General features: G+C 47.5%; 1 protein-coding gene across 1 annotated transcript in view; it reads left to right on the top strand.

Annotated features, from left to right (window-relative positions):
• The window catches only part of RIMS3 (regulating synaptic membrane exocytosis 3), a 32,777-nt gene extending 9,654 nt beyond the window's left edge, over window positions 1-23,123 (top strand). Inside the window, exons 2-6 of the mRNA XM_084814423.1 lie at window positions 14,270-14,411; window positions 14,731-14,843; window positions 18,029-18,130; window positions 21,060-21,199; window positions 22,911-23,123. Coding sequence (XP_084670549.1) covers window positions 14,270-14,411; window positions 14,731-14,843; window positions 18,029-18,130; window positions 21,060-21,199; window positions 22,911-23,123 — 710 coding nt within the window. The remainder of the gene's footprint in view (window positions 1-14,269; window positions 14,412-14,730; window positions 14,844-18,028; window positions 18,131-21,059; window positions 21,200-22,910) is intronic.

Genomic DNA, 23,123 nt, shown 5'->3' with positions numbered 1-23,123 from the left:
GTACAACTGAGGACACAGCTAAGATGAAGGAGGAAACCATGAAAACTTCACCCCGTTGGAGGATTCAGGACGGGATTTTCTCGCAAGCCAAACTGGCCAGAGATTTTGCACGTGAGGGCTGGTGGCTCCAATGTCAGTGGGGTAGTGAATCGACTCTGGGCTTCAGTCAGAACCAGTCAGGAAGCACCTCGGAGAGCTCCTTTAAGGTTCTGACCGAAACTCAGAGTGGATGCACTGCCCCGCTGACATTAGAGCCACCAGCCTCCAATGGATTTTGCAAGGGGCAGGAGAGTTGCTTTTCTTTCTTTCTTTCTTTCTTTCTTTCTTTCTTTCTTTCTTTCTTTCACCTTCCCTGTGTCAGGCATTCAGCTGCAAGGCCAAGCAAATCCTTGGAATGGGAAGGCAATCAACACACTAGAACAGACCCAGCACACTTAGGAGCGTCGTACCAGGCAATGGCAGAAGAGCGGTTTTCTCAGACTGATTCCCAGGCCTTGGAGGCTACATTGGCTGCAGCGGCAGTGTTCTGGCTCAAACTGCCTGTGACCACTAGAACAACGGAAGCTGCCTTATGCTGAGTCAGACTCTTGGCCCACCTAGCCCAGTAGTGCTGGCGCTGACCGGCAGCAGTGGCTCTCCAGGGTTTCAGGCAGGATTATTTCCGAGCCCTACTTGGAAATGCTGTTGGGGTCTTCTGCATGCAAGCAGGAGCTCTGCCACTGAGCCATGGCCCCTCACTGGTGGTGCAGGGCGTGAGAAACCAGTGCATCATCACACAGGGCTCCCATTTTGAGCCCAGCAGTACTTGCCACCCCTGAGGCTTGGATCGCATGTCTGAACAGGATTCTGTCTTGGTGTTCTCAGAATCTGAGCACAGCTTACTAGGGGATCCCATGCAGGCGCTGATCGTGTCGCTTACCTTCAACAACACGGTAGTATCTGGAGCCCCACCCAATTCACGGGGATCTTTATCAGCATTTGGGGTGTTTAAGCCCCCCCTTTTTGTTCCTGCATGTTCTGGCCTGGATCCTCACTGTGACAATGCTCCTGGCGATGGCTCTGCACATGTAGGCTGTGCCCTGTGGAGGCGAGTCATGGACAATAGGGCCTGAGGAACTGCCATGTCAGATCAAGCCTCTGGCTTGCCCCATTTCCCTCCTGACAACAGCCTTGCACTTCAGGGGAAACAAAGCATCGGGCCGCCTTGCTCTGCTCCTTCCTCCCAGGATGCTGCTTGCTGTGGCGCTGTATGTGGGTGTGGAGAACTCCAGCAGGATCTCTCCTGACTTTTTAAAGCAACGGACTTATGCCTTGGCTGAAATTTGCCCAAATTTGTCTTGGGTGACTGTAAACCAAACTGTCTGGTAACTACGAAGAGGGGAGAGGTGCAGAAATTTGAAGCCGAGGGGGAAGCAGTTGCTCCAGTAGGACACTGCCCTGACTCCCCGGGAGAGGAGAAGCAGAGCCATTCCACCGCCCCGCTGAAATGCTACTTAATTTTCCCCCACGTCCCTCCCCATTGCTTTTTCCTTGTCTGTCATGTCTTTTTAGGTTGTAAGCTTGCAGGCAGGGCTTGTAAGCCACCCCAAGAGCCTTTTTTGGCTGAGAAAGGGGAAAAGAATACTTTAGGCTGCAATCCTATGCATGTTTAGACAGAGGAATGCTGGGAGTTGTAGGCGTTTTCTCTGCCTACGCATGCATAGGATCGCAGCCATAAACAAACAAACAAACAAACAAACAAACAAACAAACCCGGGCTTGGGGATTCTGTAGTGAAGGGGTTCACAACTGCTCATGATTAATGCTATAGCCACGCCATTGCGTTGTGCAGAGCGAGAAACTTCTTCAGGTGTTTATATAGTTAAGCAGTTGAAGAGAAACAACAGCCTTTGCTTAATGGACAACGTAATGGAACGTATCTTGAGCAGTACAAGATGGGCTGGGGGACTGAAGCCAGTTTTGCGTGGCAGGGGCACAAACAAGGGGCTGAAGAGGAAGTCTTTATTGTTATTATTTGGCTGGGGAGCTAGCTTATTTATTTCCAGCACTCCTACCCTGTTTTTCTATAAAAATAATCAAAGCATCTTACAGTCAGTAAACAACAATAAAATAGTGATTATTTTAATAACAAAATAATTGCCCTGCTGACAGTCTGCTTAATTTTTTCCTCTTCCTTTCACTTCCCCTTTTCCTTGCATGTTGTGTCTTTTTAGATTGTAAGTCTGTGGGCAGGGACTGTCTTTTTGATTGATTGTCAGTCTCTCTGAGAGTCTTTTTTTGGCTGAGGAGCGGGATGAAAATACTTTAAATCAATATATAGGTAAAAGGTACATCATAAATAATGATTAAGGCTGCAATCCTGTATGCACTTACTCCCAGGCAAGAGCCATTGAATTCAGTAGACTTAATTTTGAGTAGGTCTGCAGAGGATTTTATTTATTAACATTTATTAATATACCACTTTTTTTTTTGCTGCAAAGCCATCAAGGCAGTGCACAATTTCAAAAAATAAGATCATAAAGCCATACAAAAGACAATGAGGGGCCCAAGCCTTCCCAGCAAGCTCTGTGGCTGTTGTGTAGAGATTTGAACTCAAGTCTCCCCAGTCCTAGTCTGACACTGTAATCACTACACTACCCTGGTGAGCAGTGGTGGGGCCAGGCATACTTCCCTCAGGAGTCTGTTCCAAATTTTGGGCCCCACAACCAAAAAGGCCCTGTCTCTAGTGCTCTGCACCTTAGATAGGTCCTTTAAAGTTCTGACTGGTTTTGTCTGAAACCTGAGCGGATTCACCGCTCCATTGATTTTGGAGCTACCAGCCTCCACTGCACCTGCTGTACGTCCAAAAGGATCCACAGAGGAGCTTCAGAACTGGAATTAAGTACCTGGGAAGGCTCATATTGGGGGAGGCAGTTCTTGTGATACATGGGCTCCAGGTTTAGATGCTACTTGGGGCTAGTGCTGCCATCCTGACCGTATGCTTCTCTCAGCACCCCCACAATCCCTGCACTTTTCAGTAATACGGAGATTGTTACAAAGATAGCAGAACTCCCTCATGGTTTCTCTTCTAATGGAAATTAAACCCATGAAGGCTGCTCTAAACTCTCTCTCATTTGAGACATAGGAGAGCATGAAACATGATTACGGCGTGTAATCTTTAAAGGAGCAATCCTATGCATGCTCAGACAGAAAAAAGTCCTGCAACTCCCAGCATGCCCCAGCCAGGCTGGGGCATGCTGGGAATTGCAGGACTTTTTTCTGTCTGAACATGCATAGGATTGTGCCCTAAGTTGATCAGGCTGATTAGGGAAGCTCCAGCTAACTCAGGCAGAGCTGGTTCTAAGCCAAAAACAAACTAACATTCAAACATAAGAGGAGCCATCTTGGATCAGGCCAAAGGCCTATTTAGTCCAGCATTCTGTTTGCACAGTGGCCAACAGGATGCCCCACCGGGGAACCCACAAGCAGGACATGAGTGCAACAGCACCCGCTGCTTGTGCTCCCAAGCCACGGGCATACAGAGGCCATAGATAGCCATCGTGACTAGTAGCCGTTGATAGCCTGATCCTCCATGAATTTGTTTAATCCCCTTTTAAAGCTGCCATAGTTGGTGGCCATCACTGCAACGTGCAGTAGCAAGTCCCATAGTTTAACTAGGTGGTGTGTGAAGAAGTCCTTCTTTTTATCTGTCCTGAATCTCCCAACACAAGAGCCAGCGTGGTGTAGTGGCGAGAGTGCTGGACTGGGAGCCGGGAGATCCGGGTTCTAGTCCCCACTCAGCCATGGAAGCTCACTGGGCGACTTTGGGCCAGTCACAGTCTCTCAGCCCAACCCACCTCACAGGGTTGTTGCAAGGATAAAATGGAGAGGAGGAGGAGGAGGAGGAAGATAATGTAAGCCGCCTTGGATTCCTTGCAAGAGGAAAAAAGGTGGGATATAAATGAAATAAATAAATAAATACAAACATTCAGCTTCATGGGGTGACCCCACTGAGTTCTGGAATGGTTATGATTCTCTTTCTCCACACCATGCATAATTTTATACACCTGTGTCTCCCCTTTGTCCCCCTTTTTCCTCAGCCAAAGAGTCCCAAATATTGTACAAATCACGGAGGCTATAGAATGGAACACACTCTGAGTACACTAAGCCAGTTCCCTCAAGCCTTTCTCCAGCCTTACAAACGCCTTGACAGAACTCGATTTCTCATCATTTCGTTCTTTGGTACTTGCGGTCAGTTGAGATGATGATAAATTGCTCCAAAAGGACCGTGGATCTGTCCTATAAGTTCCTCTTCAGCTCGCACCAGGCCCTGCAAATCCGTAGCCCAAACCTCGGTCCTCTTTGCTCTTTCCTCCAGGGCCTCCTCTCCTCTTTGGCATACGGCCAGGCTCCTCATAGGGCCTGGCCATATGATTTCTGCTCGTGTCCCCCAGGGGAGCAACTTGCGGAAAGAGGCTGGCACAAATTAGTATTGGCGGCTGGAAGACAGAGCATGAGCCCACTCTCAGTTGTGCAAGAAGGAAGGAAGGAAGGAAGGAAGGAGGACCGGAGAAGGGGGGGTAGGCAAGAAGGGGAGAGTTGTCATGGCAACCTGTGAATGAGACACCGAGGCACATGTGAAGTGCTGATTAGGGAAGAAATTGGGGGCCGAAAGGAGCCTAGCTGGTATTGCTCAGGGCTGCATGTGCCACTGTTTTTGCTTCTTTCATTCTGTTTATGCTCCTTATCCTCAGCAGTCTGCTTGGTTCACTCCAGAGGGTTGCCACATTTTTAAATTGTCTGTATTCCTGTACCTTTATCAGAAGTCTAGCACCAATAAATTAAGCAGAGGAAGCTTCCCCACACTGCTTTCTCTCCCCCTGCTGCATTCCTGTGTATCAAACTGCGGTTAAAAGCACAGGACCAAAGTGTGGGGAGCGGCAAACTTTAATCGAGTGAACCAGGACAGGATCCCTGTTGTCATGCTCTGAAGTCCTCACCCCCAAATCATTCATCATTCATTTCATTTATTACATTTCCATACCGCCCAATAGCCAAAGCCCTCTGGGCAGTTTACAAAGATTAAAAACCATTAACAATACATTATACATAGTATAAAGAAACCATTTACATACAAACAGACAGCACACACACAGACATACATGTATCTAAACAATTTTAAACAATCAACAATAAGAAAAATCCAGGATCTGATTAAAACCTCACCATATGCTGCCAGATGCCTGAGAGAAGAGGAAGGTCTTAACCTGGTGCTGAAAAGATAACAATGTTGGTGCCAAGCAAGTTTTGTTGGGGAAATCATTCCATAATTGGGGGAACACCACCAATAAAGCCCTCTCCCTTGTTGCCACTTTCCAAGCCTCCCTCGGAGAAGGCACCTGAAGGAGGGCCTTAGAGAAGGAATGTAGCGTATGGGTAGGTTCAGACCAATTGAAACGAAGCCTATATAAATGCTACTGCTTTTGAACATTGACCTCCTGGGATGCGGTTCTGCCATCCAAATTGGGTCATTCAAAAGGGAACAAGAATCGAGGCTGTGTGCCACTCTAGACTTTTCTTAGCTCTATGGTGTGTGTAAGGTGGCCAGATGCAAGAGAGGACAGGGTGCCTGCACCTTGTCATGCAAGCACCACCTGCTGACATTCCATCTTCCACACAACGCTTAAAGGTCCGGGTGCCTCTTTTGCATCTGGCCACCCTCCGTGTGCTTCACCCGGTGCAAAAGGGGGCAGAGCTCTTGTCTCTTAAAACAACCTTGGCTTCCTACATTCTCCGTTCCCAAATGGGGTGGCAAATTTGGGGTGCCAGTTTGAGCTCAGCCATGAAAAAAAAAAACAGTGGCTGCCACTTTTCTTGCTCCTGCCTTGTCAACGTTCCTTCTGCCATGCAACCATGAAAAGCAGGGGAGCTTGGTCAACACTGACGGAGTTTCAGACCATCACGCCTGTTGCGACACGAGGTTGTTGTGTGAATACACCATACATCAAGCAACATGGTCGGCTAGGACAGACTTCCTCCACCATGTGCCCTCCAGAGGTGTTGGACTACCATGCCACAATCCCATGCTATGCTGGCTGGGGATTATGGGAGTTGTAGTCCAACACCTCTGGAAGGCATGTATTAGGGGAAGGTTAGGCTAGGATTACCAGGTTGCCAACTAGAAAGCAGCATTTGCCTTTAAAGGCCCGGATAAAAGAAGGAGACATGAGAACTGCAACTGCTACTGCCTCTTCTTCACATAATCCTTCCAAGCTGCTCTCCATCCCTCCCTGCAACAGGACAAACATGAAGTCCTGATGGCTATGTTGGTCAGAATAAGAGAAAGGCAGAAGGACTACTGGAGAAACTGGCATGTGGAGCCAAGGTTCCTTGGTCCCAAGGATTGCCAACCATCTAGGGCAGGGGTGGGCAACATTCAGCCAGCAAGCCAGAGGCAGTCCGCCACTACCACCGAATATGACAACCCCCCCTCACACCAATTTGTCACTGCAAATTGGCAGGAGATTGCCACAGATTGCTATCTAGGCCTCATGTGGCTTGTTTTCAAGGTAAAAAACAGCCACAGCCGTTTGCTGCTGAAAATCAGTAGCAAATTGGTGATTTATTTGGCTGTTGCTGAATTCTGCAGGGTGGCAACAGTGGCAGGAATGCAGTGGTGGTGGGATGGGATGCAAAACGGCCTCTGGAGCTCCCGGAGTTGCCCACCCTTGGACTAGGGAAAAACCAGCGTGGCCTGATCCCATGCCTTATTATGCAGGTCAAACTGCTGCTAACGCTACAGTTGTAGGGGCAAGCTGCAAAGCTGGCGTGCTTTTAGTGCATCGCAAGGCAGGAATTCAGCTCTGAGCTCAGCATCTAGATCCACTTGCCAGCCTGGTTGGTTCCAGGCCTGTCAGGATAAGCCCATCACCCACAGCTGGATGCAAGCCAGCCACCAAGGATCTGGAGGGAGAAGCTGCATTTCCAGGGACGCGGACTCACCCTCCTCCTTGGCTGGCTCTGAGGTGTATCAAGGATGCTGCCTGCAGCTGCGTTTGGAGTTGGAAGGGTTTAAAAATAGCTCTTTTATTTTGGATTCTCCAGAGGCCAGGCAGGAGGCCGGTCCATGTCAGGCTTCATAGCGCAGTCTGCAGAGAGCCTCAGTGGCTGCCTGACAAGCCCCCAAACATGGTGATGGGAGCTGAGCAAGGAGGCCTCTGCTGGGTGAAAAGGAGCAGCATCTCTCTTGCCCAAAGAGCTTTAGATGGGCTACGCAAGTTGTCTTGGGTTCAGTTCACAACGGATTCACCTAAAATAATTTCCCCAGTCCCTTTGCACACCCCGTCTTCCCACTGCTCACTTCACTCATACCAGTGAGCAATGATGGCTGCCAAGACTCCTGGGAAATGAAGTTCCCCAGGGCTCCTGGGTCCTGACAAGGGATGGTTGAGCAAAAGGCTGCTTGCCACAAAAATGAATGAGGCCCCCGCTAATGGCTCAGTCAGACCTGGGCAGGGAGCGTATGCTGGAGATTATGTGAGGTGGGCAATTTTATTTGGTGGCAAAGGAGGCTTTTTTCCAGCCCCCACATGGAGGGAGAAAACAAATTTTGGAAAATAAGTGGCTGGAGGGGAGGTTTACATCTCCCTTACTTGGGTGCAGTGGTCCCAATCTAGATCAGGCCCCTGCACCCTTATTTTAGAGTAAGAAAGAGAGGGTCAGCTTCACACTGCATATTTAACCTGCTGACCTGGTTTGCACATCACGGTGACAATTCCTGGGTTATATTGTGTAATCAGAGTGTGTCTGGGCATGTACAGAGCACATATCCATGACCATTTAAGCTTTCAAACTTCTATAGTTGTAGCAGCAGAAAAAGTGTAAGGGTCAAACTACACATTCACCCAGTTAACAGATTATGGCGGCAGTTCCTGGGTTGTTTAACCCAAGAACTGGAGGGCTGTGTGTTCATTTCTGCTTTTAATTAACCCAGGAATGCCCCCATTCCTGGGTTGTTTTGTGATATGCGAACCCAGAAACTTTAAGTTGTTAAATAGCGTTAACCCAGCAATAAATCATGGGCAACTGTTGGGTTAAATCTAGGTTGTTTAATCCCTAAACAACCCAGAGTTTCCAGATTCGCACATCAGGAAACTGGGTTGTTAATTAAAAGGTGAAATGATGTCCAACCTTGCAATACCTGTGTTCAACAACCCAGCAACTGCTGCCGTGGCATGCAAACTGGGTCAATGTGTAGTTTGACCCTTCTCCACCACCTCTGCTGCTACAAATGGAGAAGCTGGATTTGAAAGCTCAGTGGTTATGGAAACATGCTCTGCACATGCTCAGACATACTTTGATTATACATTGTCACATGTCCACTGGCTGAGTCCAGGCACCCAAATTCTGGGCCCAACACCTGGCTCATGTGATGCTGTGCTGGCAATAGTCTGGCTGCTGACAGCTCTGTAAGTCTTTCATCGTTGAGGGAGCAGCCAAATACATGAAAGGACTTTTGCATGCATTTTTTTTAAAGGTTGCGTAAGTCCCTTTGAATAATTGATCAAAAAGTCAGGGTTTGTGCAGGTGGGGAGTACAGGGATCAGAAACCTGTTGTAGGGAATGTGCAGTGTGAAGCTGCTTCACTTTCATCAGGCCCCACTTTCATTTCTGCCCTCTCAGGGCATGGGGCTCTGCAGGGCAGGGAATGTTTCCAAGTGGTCTGTCAGGCTCCACCATCCCTGCTAGAGGGAAAGGTCAGTTGTAAAGGGCAGGTAAACAGCGCAGCTGAAGTACAAAGCTGAGTGTTGGTTTGGTGAGGGGTCAGGAGGGAAATTAGCTCACATGTAACTCTCTGAGAATTACAGATACACCACTGCGGGGGGGGGGGGATCTGGAGCGGAGACAGATTTGCTCCTTCAGATCCATTGCTGTGAATTCTGAGGTTGGCTGTTTCTCTCTGGCTTCCGGCACGAGCCGTTTTGTCGTTTGGCAGTAAGGTTTTACCAGACCCTGTGTTTTTCACAACAGCTTGTAGAATAGACAGTCAGAAGTGATCATGTTTATCTTCATGCCATGACAAGCACTCCTTGCTAACTGCAAAGGCACAAGAGCAGATCAGGTGCTTTTCTTCTGTTGGCAACCCCAGGTGGTGGTTAGGGAAGTGAGCTGTGAGCCAGGAAGTCCTTGGCCCAAATGTTAACCTCAGGTCAGAAACTCACTAGATGGCCATAGGCAAGGTATTGTCACAGGCCTGTGCAACTGTGCATCAAGAGACAGGCAGCCCCTCAGGGGCTCAATAAACCTCACGGTTTTTCAATTACCACCCTCGGACCTCCCTGTTCTGAGCTTAGCTACAAGGCTCTCTGTAGCTGTGGGGTGGAAATGAATTTTCCCAACAACAATATATTATTCCCTGTTGTAATGCAAAGTATTTGGGGATGACTTGGTCTTGAATGGGCAATTAAGATCCATTAGCTTTACAAAAGGCCTGCGCCTGGTGGAGATGAAAATGGCTGGAACTGGGTTTGTTGATATAGATCAACACAGCAGTCTGCAATGTTTGGCGGATCCTTGGGGCGTGGCTTTACCACCACACCAGTGGACTCCATAAACCAAGGGTGGGAGTGGGGAGTTGTGTCAAGAACAAGCCAGGTTACAATAAATTGCCACTCTCTGGATCACTGATTATGTAAACCTGCACGATCTTCTCAGTCTCAGCGGACCATGGCTCAGTATGGGGGTTGTTAAAATCTGTTCATTTATACACTGGCAGGTGATGGAAAAGGAAATATGGAACGCATCCATCATAGATGGACCCCAAAGCAGAACACAGCCAGGCTCCAAACCCAAGTGTCTCTGAGAACATGGGGCTTCTTTCTCAAGCATCACTAGTTTCTCTCTCTCTCTGTCCAGCAGGTTCAGAGTAGAAAGTACAACACACACCAGGAATATTTATTTTAAATTAAATATGCCTTAAAAGTACTAGCGTGAATTAAAATATCTGCTCTGTACTTGACCGGGTACATTAAAGCCTGCCCAGGCACTAACTTTGGTGAGTCCTCAGCAAAAGTGAGCTTCACTGATCAATCCTCACTGTTGTTGTTGTCCTATTTCATTTATATTCCACTTGATCGGATACCTACTTGAGACATATCACTGATAAAAAAACCCACATTTCATAATATCAGCAATAAGCACATGAACTATAAACAGTGTTCATGGCAAGGGAATAGAACCAACCAGTGCTGGTTCCAGGCTTTGGGGAGCCATTGGGGAAGATGTCTCCATGGGTTCTGTTCCCTCAGGGCACCCAATTTCTCCTCCTTGCCACCGTTGCCACCGCCATTTGCTTGCCTCTCCTTCTGGGCCCAATCTCCTCCACCTCCCAGAGGGAAAGACCAAGCTGTGCAGAGGTTATGCCTCCTCCTCCAAACCTCACTGGGTCTTTGTTTGTGTGCTTGCTTGGAGAAGGCAGGTGAACAGCCAGTGACAGCAAAGAGGAGGACTCTACGAAGTGCACCCTCAATTAAGATGTGGGCCTCAGCAGGTGCCCAGTGGTGCCATCCCCTGACACTAGCCCTGAAACTGACTTCAAAACAATGCCGTCATTGCCAAAAAAAAAAAAAAAGAGCAGACAAAGGAAGACAGTGATTAGCATAACATTTGTGTGTACTAAGTTACAGGTGTAGATGTAAATCTAGAGATAACTGCAATATATCATGCCACAGCAGAGAAGACTGTGGTCTGTGTGGCTGCCCACGTTGGTGGGCACTTTCAAGACCCCCTGCTCGACCTTCTTAACATGGTTCTTGATCCTTAAACTAGGCTTGGACTGGAGAGCCATTCGAATGGAGGGTGCCTTCAATTAGGAGGGTTGGAGGGTGCCTTCAATCATCCCCTTTAATGGAGGATGATCCCCTTTAATGGATCATCTCCCCTTTAATCATCATAGGATGATTGATTATGATTATGATTATGATTATGATTTAATCATCATAGGGAGGATCATCACCCTCCCCTTTAATGGAGGATGCCTTCAATCATCCCCTGTCCTCTGTAAAGTAGGACGCATCTCCACCCTAGGCCTTACTTTCATGTAAGTATGCATAGGATTGCTGGCTTTCACATCCTCCTGAGGGCTAAGTGATCCACACTGAGGCAGATTCCTGTAGACATGAGAGATGGGCAGCGTGTACCATAAAAAATGTGGCATAATAATACTTGGTCCCAGCAGTCCCAAGGGCACTCCCAGGGTCTACCTGGACAGTTTGAAAAGGGGAGTAGGCAAATTCATGGAGGATAAGGCCATCAATGGCTACTAGTCATAATGGCCGTAAATTACTTCCAGTTGGTAGGAAACAGGAGCGGGAAGGAGGGCTGGCATCAAGGGTAGGCATGTTTGGGCCCCTGCCAAGGGCCCGTACCCCACCAGGGGCCCACTGGCAACTGCTTCCTCTTCAGCATTGCAGCCCTGCTTGTTCACCTGCCTCTCGCTCTGGCCCAGACAATGGGGGTGGCGAGACAGAGGAGCAGTAGGTGCCATGGCCAGCTTGTTCATTGGCTCTCCACCTGTCAAGAGAGCAAGCAGGAGCAATGATGGTGACGCGCAAGAACAGCTGGTGACCATGGCAATGAGGAGGGGGATGCCCTGAGGGAGGGGGCCCATGGAGCATGCACTGGTGCTATTGCACTCATGTTTTGCTTGTGAGCTTCCCATTTGTGCATTTGTTGGCTACCGTAGGAACTGAATGCTGGACTAGATGGGCTTTTGGTCTGATCCAGCATGGCTCTTCTTATGTTCTTATCCCAAACCCTGCATTGTGCCTAGTAGAGCCTAATCCACCTGTCTGCTGCCTCCTTCCACATTCTAACTTAAGACCGTGACTCAATGTAGATTCCATGGTTTCATCATCAGCCACCCCCACTTTAATAACTAGCCTGGTGAAAAGTTCTGGAGAACTCGAAACCTTGCTCACTATTTCATGACATTTTGGTTGGCCGAATAAAACTACTGCCGTGGTATGCATTTTGGAACATGAAATGGAATAATTAAAAACTCCCATGAGCCAAGGGAACTTGCCCACCAAGGAGCTGCCCATTGGGTCCCTGTATGATTTACCGTCCTGACCTCATCTCCTTCCAATCAGCCTCTGCTGCAGGTGGGTAGTTCTGCCATGTCTGTGCACTAGATGTAGTTGGATCATGCAGTCATTCCCAAATGCAAAGAAGATGTTACAGAATTACACACCCTTAAAAGAGGTTGCCCATTGTTTCTCTGTACTAGTCATTGCTTTGTGCTCTTCTCTTTCTCTTTCTCCTTTTTCTTCTATGCAGAAACACAGGGCTGGGCTCCTCTGAGAGAAGGTCATTAAAAAAAAGGTGCCTCCACACAGCTATCAAAATCTGAGAAACACTGGGCTGGATGAAGACTAACTTAGCTGCACATACTTCTCCTAGCAATCAGTGGGACTGAAGACAAACTTGTCCCATTGATTTCAGTGGGATCTAAGTACAATTAATTTAGGTTGCAATCCTTTACACACTTACCTGGGAGCAAGTCCCATTGAACTCAATAGGACTTACTTCTGAGTAAACATGCATATGATCGCATTATATGTCTGCATTCAGCTCAGTATGCTGGACATACTGTTGCAGGGGGCAGATCTACACTACACAAACAAATTTGTTTTATAGAATTGTAACTGTCATGGCTTCCCTCAAAGGATTCTAGGAGTTTTAGTTTGACAATGTTGCTGGGAATGTTCTGTTCCTTAATCCCACCCCACCCCCGCCCCCTGCAAAAAAACAACAGTTGTCAGGATTCCCTTGTTGTTGTTGTTGTTCAATCGTTCAGTCGTGTCCGACTCTTCGTGACCCCATGGACCAGAGCACGCCAGGCCTTCCTGTCCTCCGCTCTCTCCCAGAGCGTACTCAACTTCATATTCATTGCATCGGTGATGCTATCTAGCCATCTCATCCTCTGCCGTCCCCTTCTCCTTTTGCCTTCAATCTTTCCCAGCATCGGGGTCTTTTCCAGAGAGTTTTCTCTTCGCGTTAGGTGGCCAAAATATTTGAGCTTCAGCTTCAGTATCTGTCCTTCCAATGAGCACTCAGGGTTGATTTCCTTTAGGATGGACTGATTTGACCTCCTTGCAGTCCAGGGGACTCGTAAGAGTCTTCTCCAGCACCACAGTTCGAAGGCATCAATTCTTCGGCGCTCAGCCTTCCTTATAGTCCAGCTCTCACAGCCATACGTTACTACTGGGGAAACCATAGCTTTGATTAGACGGACCTTTGTCGGCAAGGTGATGTCTCTGCTTCTGACTATGCTGTCTAGGTTTGCCATAGCTTTCCTCCCAAGGAGCAAGCGTCTTTTAATTTCATGGCTACAGTCACTGTCTGCGGTGATCTTGGAGCCCCAGAAAATAAAATCTGTCACTGCTTCCATTTCTTCCCCTTCTATATGCCAGGAAGTGATGGGGCCAGATGCCATGATCTTAGTTTTTTTTAATGTTGAGCAACAAAACGCATTAAGCTAGTTTAACGGCACAGTCCTGTGCATGTCTACTAAGAAGTGAGCTCTGTTGACTTTGATGGGACCAATGGTGTAGCTAGGGTCAGATCTTGGGGCCAAAGTCCAGGGTGCCCCAAATGACTATCCCAAGAGTGGTCGGTGATGAGGGAACCAGAAGCAAACTCCGTTTTATTCCTGCTGCCATGCTGGTGCTATCATTCAAGTGAGCTTAAAATTAAAAAGAAAATGTGCATGCTCGGAACTGTGTGTTTTTGTTTGTTTGTTTTAGCCAGGATTGGCAAACATTCTAACACAGGAAATATAGGAGCAGTTGCAAAGCATGGGAGAGTGGGGCGAGGGGTGTGTGTGACAAAATAAATGTTACCTGTAGGCTTCACAACTGAAGTTATACACAAATCCATCTAAAGGGGGGCATAAGACCCTGAAGTCCAGGGTCTAACATTTAACCCAGCTGCACCACTGAATGGGACTTACTCCCAGGTAAGCATGTGTCGACTTGCATTCTAAGTCTATATTGGATTTCAATGACTGGTGTGGGTTTTCAAAGGAGAGGTGTGATATAAGTGTTTTAATAAACAACACTGCAGTGCAGCTGTGCTCAAAAGAGCAATCCTCATGAATCTGATGGATCTTAAGGTGGTCTCCATGGTATTTAGCGAAATTGGTATCTTGGAACCTTAAGAATCAAACTGCGAGCACTTTTCCAGTCCCTGAACATCCTCCCCACTTAGTGTAATGGTTTCTGCCTTTCCAGATGGTGGCCCAAAGAAACTTCGTAGTAACATCCGCCGTAGTACAGAGACCGGCATTGCTGTAGAGATGAGGAATAGAGTCACCCGGCAAGGCAGCCGAGAGTCCACTGATGGAAGCACCAATAGTAACAGCTCCGATGGCACGTAAGGCCCAGTGATGGTTAACAGCATCCTATTGTATAGAGCAGCTGTCCCTCATATAAACACGGGCAGCGGGGGGGGGGGAGAGATTATAGGTTCCTGTTGGACTGGGTTTTTCGAAATCGTTTCCTACTATTGGTGGCTTATAGACAGGCCCCAAACACAAGAGAACAGGACGCAAATGAGGAACAGGAAGCCTGTTTATCCTGTGTGCATCTTCTCCTTTTGCTTCTTTTAAGTGTCCAAAGTAGATCCCACTTAATGTTTCCATGTTTTCATTTGCCTCTCCTCACCTTCTATCTCTCCTCACCTTCTCCTTCAGGTTTATTTTCCCCACAACCAGACTGGGAGCTGAAAGCCAATTCAGTGACTTTTTAGATGGATTGGGGCCAGCACAAATTGTAGGACGGCAGACACTAGCTACTCCACCAATGGGTGAGTGAACCTGTACAGCAATTATAGGTCCTCCGCACTCTGGACATCAGAGAACCACACTTCAATCTTATGCAGTTGACACTCTGTCAAGGCTGTGACTCACTGAGCAGGCAAAGCCCAGAAGCAAGTTACTCCAGAGCTGTTCCCAAACTAGCCAGAAATGATGCTGTTACTTGCACATGGGAATCACAGGTTCAGACCCATGCTCAGCTGTGAAGCTCACTGGACAACTTACTCTCTAAGCAGTTAATTGTTATAAGCAATTAAATGGGTTTATACATGCCCAATGCCCTTTGTAGTTGCTTTTAAGAAGGGGTCTGTGTGACTGCTCTGTATTAATATTACAAGGTACAGAAATACCAACAAATCCTCTTTAAATAAATATTGGGGGGGGGGGTGTTGCAGTTGAGTTGTGCAGGTATTTGAATCTTGTTGTGTGTATCTCCCAACCACCTCAAGTCTGAAATGGTATCCCTATCTAATAGTTAACTTTGAAAACGGGAAAGTCAACCCTGGGTTCTGAGAAAGTCAACCCTGCCTGAAAGCCTTCCCTTTGAAAATTCCTCTAACCTATTTTATGTAGGTGATGAATGTGATTACTTAGCAATGATGGAAAGTCAGCCTGTGTATGCTTAGAGGCACTTCTACATCTTCTACAGTAGGAGGAGGACATTCCATGCATCTGATGAAGTGGACTGTGGTCCACAAAAGCTTATGCCATAATCAGTTTTGTTAGCCTTTAAGGTGCCCCGAGGTGCCCTTGTTCTGTGAGCAGGCACTCCTGCTCACACCTGCCTGTTAGAGCCAAAAGCCCATCCCCAGTAGCAAAGACTCCTCTGGGATATTGCTCAGGATGAGGCAACTGTTTGTGTGAGAACAGCTTTATTAAAAGAAGTAGTTGTTTGTTTTTACTGCTTCATGTGCTGTGTGTGGGTGTTCTTTTCTTTTCTTCTTGTACCAAATCTTGCTTTTCTGTCTGAGCTGCTTCTTCTTTAAAAATTTCCCTTTTGAGCATGAATACGCATACCCTCTAGTGACAAGATGTGGGATAACAGACCCTTTACTCTAATACCTATCCTTAGAATCCAGCCCTCTCTCCCCTTTGGACACTAGGCAACAAAGAACATTGATTCTTGTTTGCACTCTGCTGGTTAAAAGCAGGACTTACAAACAGAGGAATTTATCCTACGGCTGTGTTCACATGAGCAGGCAACAGTGTTTCACCTCTCTGCTGTTCACATGTTTTCAACACTGGGGAGTCACAGACTGACCAGCAAGGCCATGGGGTCCCACAGGAATCTGTATTAGGACTTTTCAACCTATTCATAAATGATCTGGAATTAGGAGTGAGAAGTGAAGTGGCCAAGTTTGCAGATGACACCAAATTATTTAGGGTGGTTAAAACAAAAAGGGATTATGAAGAGCTCCAAAAGGATCTCTCCAAACTAGGAGAATGGGCATCTAAATGGCAAATACGATTCATTGTAAGCAAGTGTAAAGTGATGCACGTTGGGGCAAAAAATCCCACCTTCAAGTATAGCCTGATGGGATTTGAGCTAGCAGTGACCAACCAGGAAAGAGATCTTGGGGTTGTGGTGGACAGCTCAATGAAGATGTCAACCCAGTGTGCAGCTGCTGTGCAAACTCCATGTTAGCCATAATCAGAAAAGGAACTGAGAATAAAAATGCCAATATCATACTGCCCCTATACAAATCTACGGTGCAGCCACACTTGGAATACTGTGTCCAGTTCTGGTCACCACACCTAAAAAAAAGATATTGTAGAGCTGGAAAAAGTGCAGAAAGGGGCAAGTAAAATGATCAAGGGGCTGGAGCACCTCCCCTATGAGAGAAAGTTACAACAGCTGGGATTGTTTAGCTTGGAAAAAAGGAGGGTAAGAGGAGACATGACAGAGGTCTACAGAATCATGCATGGTGTGGAGAATGTGGATAGGGAGACATTTTTCTCCCTCTCTCAAAATACTAGAACCTGGGGTCATCCTATGAAGCTGATTGGTGGGAGATTCAGGACAGATAAAAGGAAGGACTCCTTCACACAGCACATAGTTAAATTATGGAATTCACTACCATGAATTGGTAGTGATGGCCACCAATTTGGATGGCTTTAAAAGGGGGTTGGACAAATTTCTGGAGGAAAAGGTTATCAATGGCTACTAGTCCTGATAGCTATGTGCTACCTACAGCACCAGAGGCAGTGAGTCTATGTACATCAGTTGCTGGGGAACATGGGTGGGAGGGTGCTGTTGCGCCCATGCCTGTCAGGAACGCCTTGGCGGCCTCTCTCAGTAGATTCCAATAGCCAACTCAAGACACAGATGAAAGGGAATTCCTTTCAAAGCTTTAATCCCATTACAGCTTAATGACTCTTTCAGATGCTAATCACCAGCGGCTAAAGCAAAGAACAGCAGCGTGGCCTAAGCTTCAGGCAGGCAGTTGATCCCCGTTTGAAAGAGAGTCACTTGAAGACCCAGAACTTATGGGCTAGGGAGAGATCCTCCCTCTTTCCCTTGGGTCCATGGGAGGCGGCTGTTGCTTGCACGCCAAACGGGCGCTATGCCTCCTTTCCGCGCCCTCCATTGCTCGTCGCTCTTTGCGTCTGCATCGAGCGTCTAAGAAGCCCCCCTCCCGCACTCCCTCACTACCAGGGTCACTATCTATCTCAGGAATGCTGGCAGGAGGAATCTCTGCCAGGTGCTGAGACTGTGAGAGATGAGCTGGCTCCTCTCCCATGGATTGCTGATCCTCCTCAGAATCAGAACTGCTCTGGGGCTCTCTGGGCTCAGTTTCCACCCTGACACATCCTATGAAGCTGATCGGTGGGAGGTACAGGACAGATAAAAGGAAGGTCTTCTTCACACAGCACAGAGTTAAACTATGGAATTCACTACCACAGGATGTAGTGATGGCCACCAATTTGGATGGCTTTAAAAGGGGGTTGGACAAATTTCTGGAGGAAAAGGCTATCAATGGCTACTAGTCCTGATAGCTATGTGCTACCTACAGCACCAGAGGCAGTGAGTCTATGCACATCAGTTGCTGGGGAACATGGGTGGGAGGGTGCTGTTGCGCCCATGCCCTGCTTGTGGGTTCCCAGTCGACATCTGGTTAGTAAAATCACACATGACCAGTACAAAGCTGTGAATGACTTCTCCCTGGTTTCCTAGGTGATGTCCACATTGGGATGATGGACAGGAATGGACAACTGGAGGTCGAAGTCATAGAGGCCCGGGGCCTCACTCCGAAACTAGGGTCCAAGTCTGTTCCTGGTGAGTAGCCATCTCAGCTCATATGTAAGACAGAAAATGGAAGAGGTGCATCTATTCACACACATTTTAGTTCTCTATATTTGATGCCTGAAACACCATGGGTATGAATTCATCAGCCAAGGGATTAGCTTGGAAGAGCTGAGAGAAACTTAGCACCCTTCCAAATGTTGACATCTGGCCAGGACTGGTGTCTGCAGCCGGAATCATGGGTATTTGCTAGGACTCACACGTCCCAGCGTGCTCTCAGGCTTACCTGGTGCTGGCAGGGGTTCTCCTGCAGCCACGCCCTCATTCGCTCACCAGCTTACCTGATGACAGCGGCCTGTCACGTTGCCTGCCAGCACCAGGTAAGCCTGGGAACACGCGTGAAGGGGAGGCCGGTGGATGTACCACCCCTTCCTGTAGTACTAGCTGGCCTGTGCAAGGGGTTGCCCGCTAGCAGCAGCACTGCAATGGCTACTGCTGCCACCAGGTGCGCGCATTTGCTTGCAAGCACTGTGGGGCAGAGATGCCAGCCTTCTTTTCGTGTGCGCCCAGGAGAGAGAGCAGTTGCTGCTGGATAAGCCCATGCAGGCCAGCATGCTATGGGGATTGGGTAGGAAAGCTGCTGCCATTGGGTAAACCTGCTTGCGAGCCTGTGTGAGGGGTGCTAATGATGTCAGGTGCTGGAGGGGGTGACTGGCACTGGGGGAGGGTACCAAGGGCAGCCAGCCCAGGACCCCCCTCCCCCCAAAGCAGGGCTCGAGTCTGGCCATGACCATACCAAGTACCATGATGGAGTTCAAAACCTCAGAAAACTATCCCCCCATCCGATGTGGAATTCCAAGACTCTGGGGTAGGCTGAAGGGTGTAACCTCAGCTTGCACCTGGCACTGGTGGGTCTTATTGGGTCTAACCACTGTGTTTCGCACAATCTGGGAGCGCATTGCAGAATGTATCATCCACCACTTTCCTACAGCTGTGCATTGCCGGGGGAAACTGGTAATGGCAGACGGGCTGTCTTTTGGGCAGAGGTAGCCCTGCCATGAGATAAGTTGGGGCAGCTGGCTAAAGGGCAGCGTAGGAGACAGACATGACCCATGAGGCAGGCAATCCATCTGGGCCTTTTCCTTCCCGAGCCCCATTGAAATAACTGGAAGCCTGTGGAGGCTAGTGGTGAAAGCCCCTTGGAGAGCTCTTTTAGGGTTCTGACTTGTTCTGACTGAAACCTGGAGCAGATTCACCACCCCACTTGACATAGGAGCCACCAGTCTCCACTGCTGGAAGCTGCACAAGAGATTTTAGTGGCAAGAGAAACCATTTAACGTTTACATCACAAGCATCAATATATCTTGAACTAGTCCTGCATTTAGAATACCTTAACAGGTTGAGGGATATGTTCAAATGCTGAAGTAAAAGTTCTGGAAAATATGATTTTTCTTGTTTTATAAAATGAAAAGAGGATTGGTTTGTTTCTAGCCGTTTACTTGATTAGCAGTGCTAAACCTCTCTGTCTCTCTCTCTGTATATGGCAGTTGGGAAATTAATATATTCAAGTCTTCCTAATGTGGAAAGAGGATTTTGTTTCTTTTCAGTATCCCCCTTCCCACCTCATTTTTCAGTTTTTCCTTACCAAAACTGTCACCACCATTTGTCTCACTAGGACCCCCTGCCTCCTTTTTAACTCTGAACACAGCTGATGATGATTATAAACAGCCTGACAACAGTCCTGTAAGGCAGGCTGCTGCTGCTGCTATTATTATTTTCCATATTGCAGAAGGGTGGCCGAGGTTGTTAACAAATGGTAAACATTTAATTCAAAATATATATTTTATGACAAGTTACCCGACTGTCACCTAAATAACTGGGGCTCTTTTATCCAATCCCTGCATCTACATTTTCCTTTTACCACAGGGGTGGTGAATTTTACCTGAGGTTCCCTGCCTCGGGATAATTGTGTTTAACAAAAATGGCAAACCAAAGAGCCTCTGTACAAGAATCAAGTACATTGTTGTTCAGTTGTTAAGTCATGTCTGACTCTTCGTGACCCCATGGACCAGAGCACGCCAGGCCTTCCTGTCCTCCGCTGTCTCCCGGAGTGTGCTCAAATTCATATTCATTGCATCGGTGATGCTACCTAGCCATTACATCCTCTGCCGTCCCCTTCTCCCTTTGCCTTCGGTCTTTCCCAGCATCAGAGTCTTTTCCAGGGAGTTTTCTCTTCGCATTAGGTGGCCAAAATATTTGAGCTTCAGCTTCAGTATCTGTCCTTCCAATGAGCACTCAGGGTTGATTTCCTTTAGTATGGACTGGTTTGACCTCCTTGTAGTCCAGGGGACTCGTAAGAGTCTTCTCCAGCACCACAGTTCGAAAGCATCAATTCTTCGGCGCTCAGCCTTCCTTATAGTCCAGCTCTCACAGCCATACATTACTACTGGGAAAACCATAGCTTTGATTAGACGGACCTTTGTCGGCAAGGTGATGTCTCTGCTTCTGACTATGCTGTCTAGGTTTGCCATAGCTTTCCTCCCAAGGAGCAAGCGTCTTTTAATTTCATGGCTACAGTCACCGTCTGCGGTGATCTTGGAGCCCCAGAAAGTAAAATCTGTCACTGCTTCCATTTCTTCCCCTTCTATATGCCAGGAAGTGATGGGGCCAGATGCCACAATCTTAGTTTTTTTAATGTTGAGTTTCAGACCAGCTTTTGCACTCTCCGCTGTCATCCTCCACAAGAGGCTCTTTAGATCCTCTTCGCTTTCTGCCATTAGGGTGGTATTGTCTGCGTATCTGAAGTTGTTGATAATTCTCCCGGCAATCTTAATTCACCACCCAAAAAATCCCACGCACCAAAGGCAGGGCTTCCATGACTGCAGACTGTCTCAAAAACTAGCCCTGGGCGTGGTTGCCATTCTAACGAGCTACTTGCATTCCCGTCTCTCTGCCCATGCAGCAACCTACGTCAAGGTTTATCTGCTAGAAAATGGGGCCTGCTTGGCCAAGAAGAAGACAAAGAGTGCGAAGAAGACCTGCGACCCACTCTACCAGCAGGCGCTGCTTTTCGATGAGGGCCCTCAGGGCAAAATGCTACAGGTGAATGCTTTCCTCCTCTTCAAAGGGTAAACGGATCACCACCATCAGGGTCCTTAAGTGTTTCTGAGGCACAGCCCAGCTAGCGGCAGGTTCATGTGCCCTCACAACAGGCCCTGGGCCTACATGAGGGGAGGAAGATGCTAGTGGCATTTCAGGAGGCAGTCCATGGGCCCCAGTGAAAATCTCTGCTGTGGTAAAATGCTCTTGATAATGGGGGGGGGGGTCTCCGTAGGCCTGTGTTACCACAGAAGGCGGGTGGGATGCTAGGAGGCAACTGAGAAATCATACAGGTGTTCTCAAGGCTCCCGAAGAATACTAAATTTAAAACTTCTAAGCCTCAGTGTAGACATGAGTGAAAATGCTTGGCTTCAAGAGAACCTGAGATTGCAGTCGATCTGAGTAGTCAAAAACAGGCAGCAAAAATAGTTTAAAATACGGAGTGGTAGGGGAGGTGTGTTAGAATATTTACCCAAATTTAACATTAAAATCTTGGTGTAGACAAGATTTTGGTGAGGGTGGGGGGTCAAAATTGAAAGGATATATTTCACAAATGTGAGCTGGTTAAAGGCAATGGAGCTCAGGATCGCAGACTGTTATTTCCAGGAAAAAAAACCCTATGGAGGTCAGAACTGCTCTCTTTCCTGCTTCCCCCCATGTACAAATTTAATTCAGATTCTTCATGTCCTCCCACACTCCGGTTCAGGAAAGGCAGGAACTAAGGCTGCCATTTTAGATTTCAGTTGTGGGCAAAGGGCAGATTCTTAACAAGTGTTAAAGGCCAGATCCTGGATATATTCAAGACCACACGGCAAGAAAAAAGGAAAGCAAAAGAGGCATTGCATTATGAACATTTGTTCTGGTTATATTTTAATATCTCCTAATAAGTATAATAATGTTATCCACATATGCCAAACAGTTGCACATATATTCCCTATTTTAAGCACAGGGATTTATTTATTCATTTATTTATAGAATTTATAACCTCATCTTTTGATGAGAATGTCCTCAAGACTATAATAATCAAAACAAAACAATTAGAAAATACCTCTGGCATGCATACTTAACAGATTAGACGTGCAATCCTATGCATGTTTAGACAGAAGAAAGTCCTACAACTCCCAGCATTCCCTAGCCAGTATGGCTGGCTGTGGAGTTGTAAGACTTTTTTCTGTCTAAACATGCATAGGATTGTGCCTCAAGCCATTTAGATTGCAATTCCTATGCATACTTACCTAGGAGTAATTCCCTTTGAACTTAGTGGGACTTACTTCAGAGGCCATAGCTCAGTGGTGGAGCATCTGCTTTGCATGCAGATCATAGGTTTGATACCTGGCATCTCCAGGAAGGGCTAGGAAAGAATTCTGACTTAAATCCTTACATCAGTGTTGACAGTACCGAACTAGATGTACCAATGGTGTGACTCAAGGTAATGCAGCCTCCTATGTAGGATTTTACTATTAATTACTTATAATAATAGTAGCAATAATGTGAAGAATCAGGGAGTTGGCCAGAAATAAAGGCTTTCCTAAGGATGAATCACGTATGGTTGGAAACCTGGGCAGCCATCCTTCTCACTTTTTATTCCCTGCCCCCAGGTTCTCCTGGAAGTTCAGCTCAGGCTTCCTGCACTGAGCAGGGGGTTGGACTCGATGGTCTTGTAGGCCCCTTCCAACCCTACGATTCTATGATTCCTTCTCCTTATTCCTTTTAGGTGATTGTCTGGGGAGACTATGGGCGCATGGACCACAAGTGCTTCATGGGAATGGCCCAAATTGTTCTAGAAGAGCTGGACCTGTCCAGTGTGGTGACAGGTTGGTACAAGCTCTTTCCCACCTCCTCTCTGGCGGACTCCACCATCGGACCCCTTACACGTCGTCTCTCCCAGTCCTCTCTAGAGAGTTCAATAAGTCCTTCTTGTCCTTAA

This window comes from Heloderma suspectum, chromosome 10 (assembly GCF_057233095.1).
Source record: "Heloderma suspectum isolate Gila_16-S chromosome 10, 16-S_ref, whole genome shotgun sequence".
Lineage (NCBI taxonomy): Eukaryota > Metazoa > Chordata > Lepidosauria > Squamata > Helodermatidae > Heloderma > Heloderma suspectum.
Note: the sequence above shows the minus strand (reverse complement) of the source record. Positions and strands in the feature narration are given on the sequence as shown.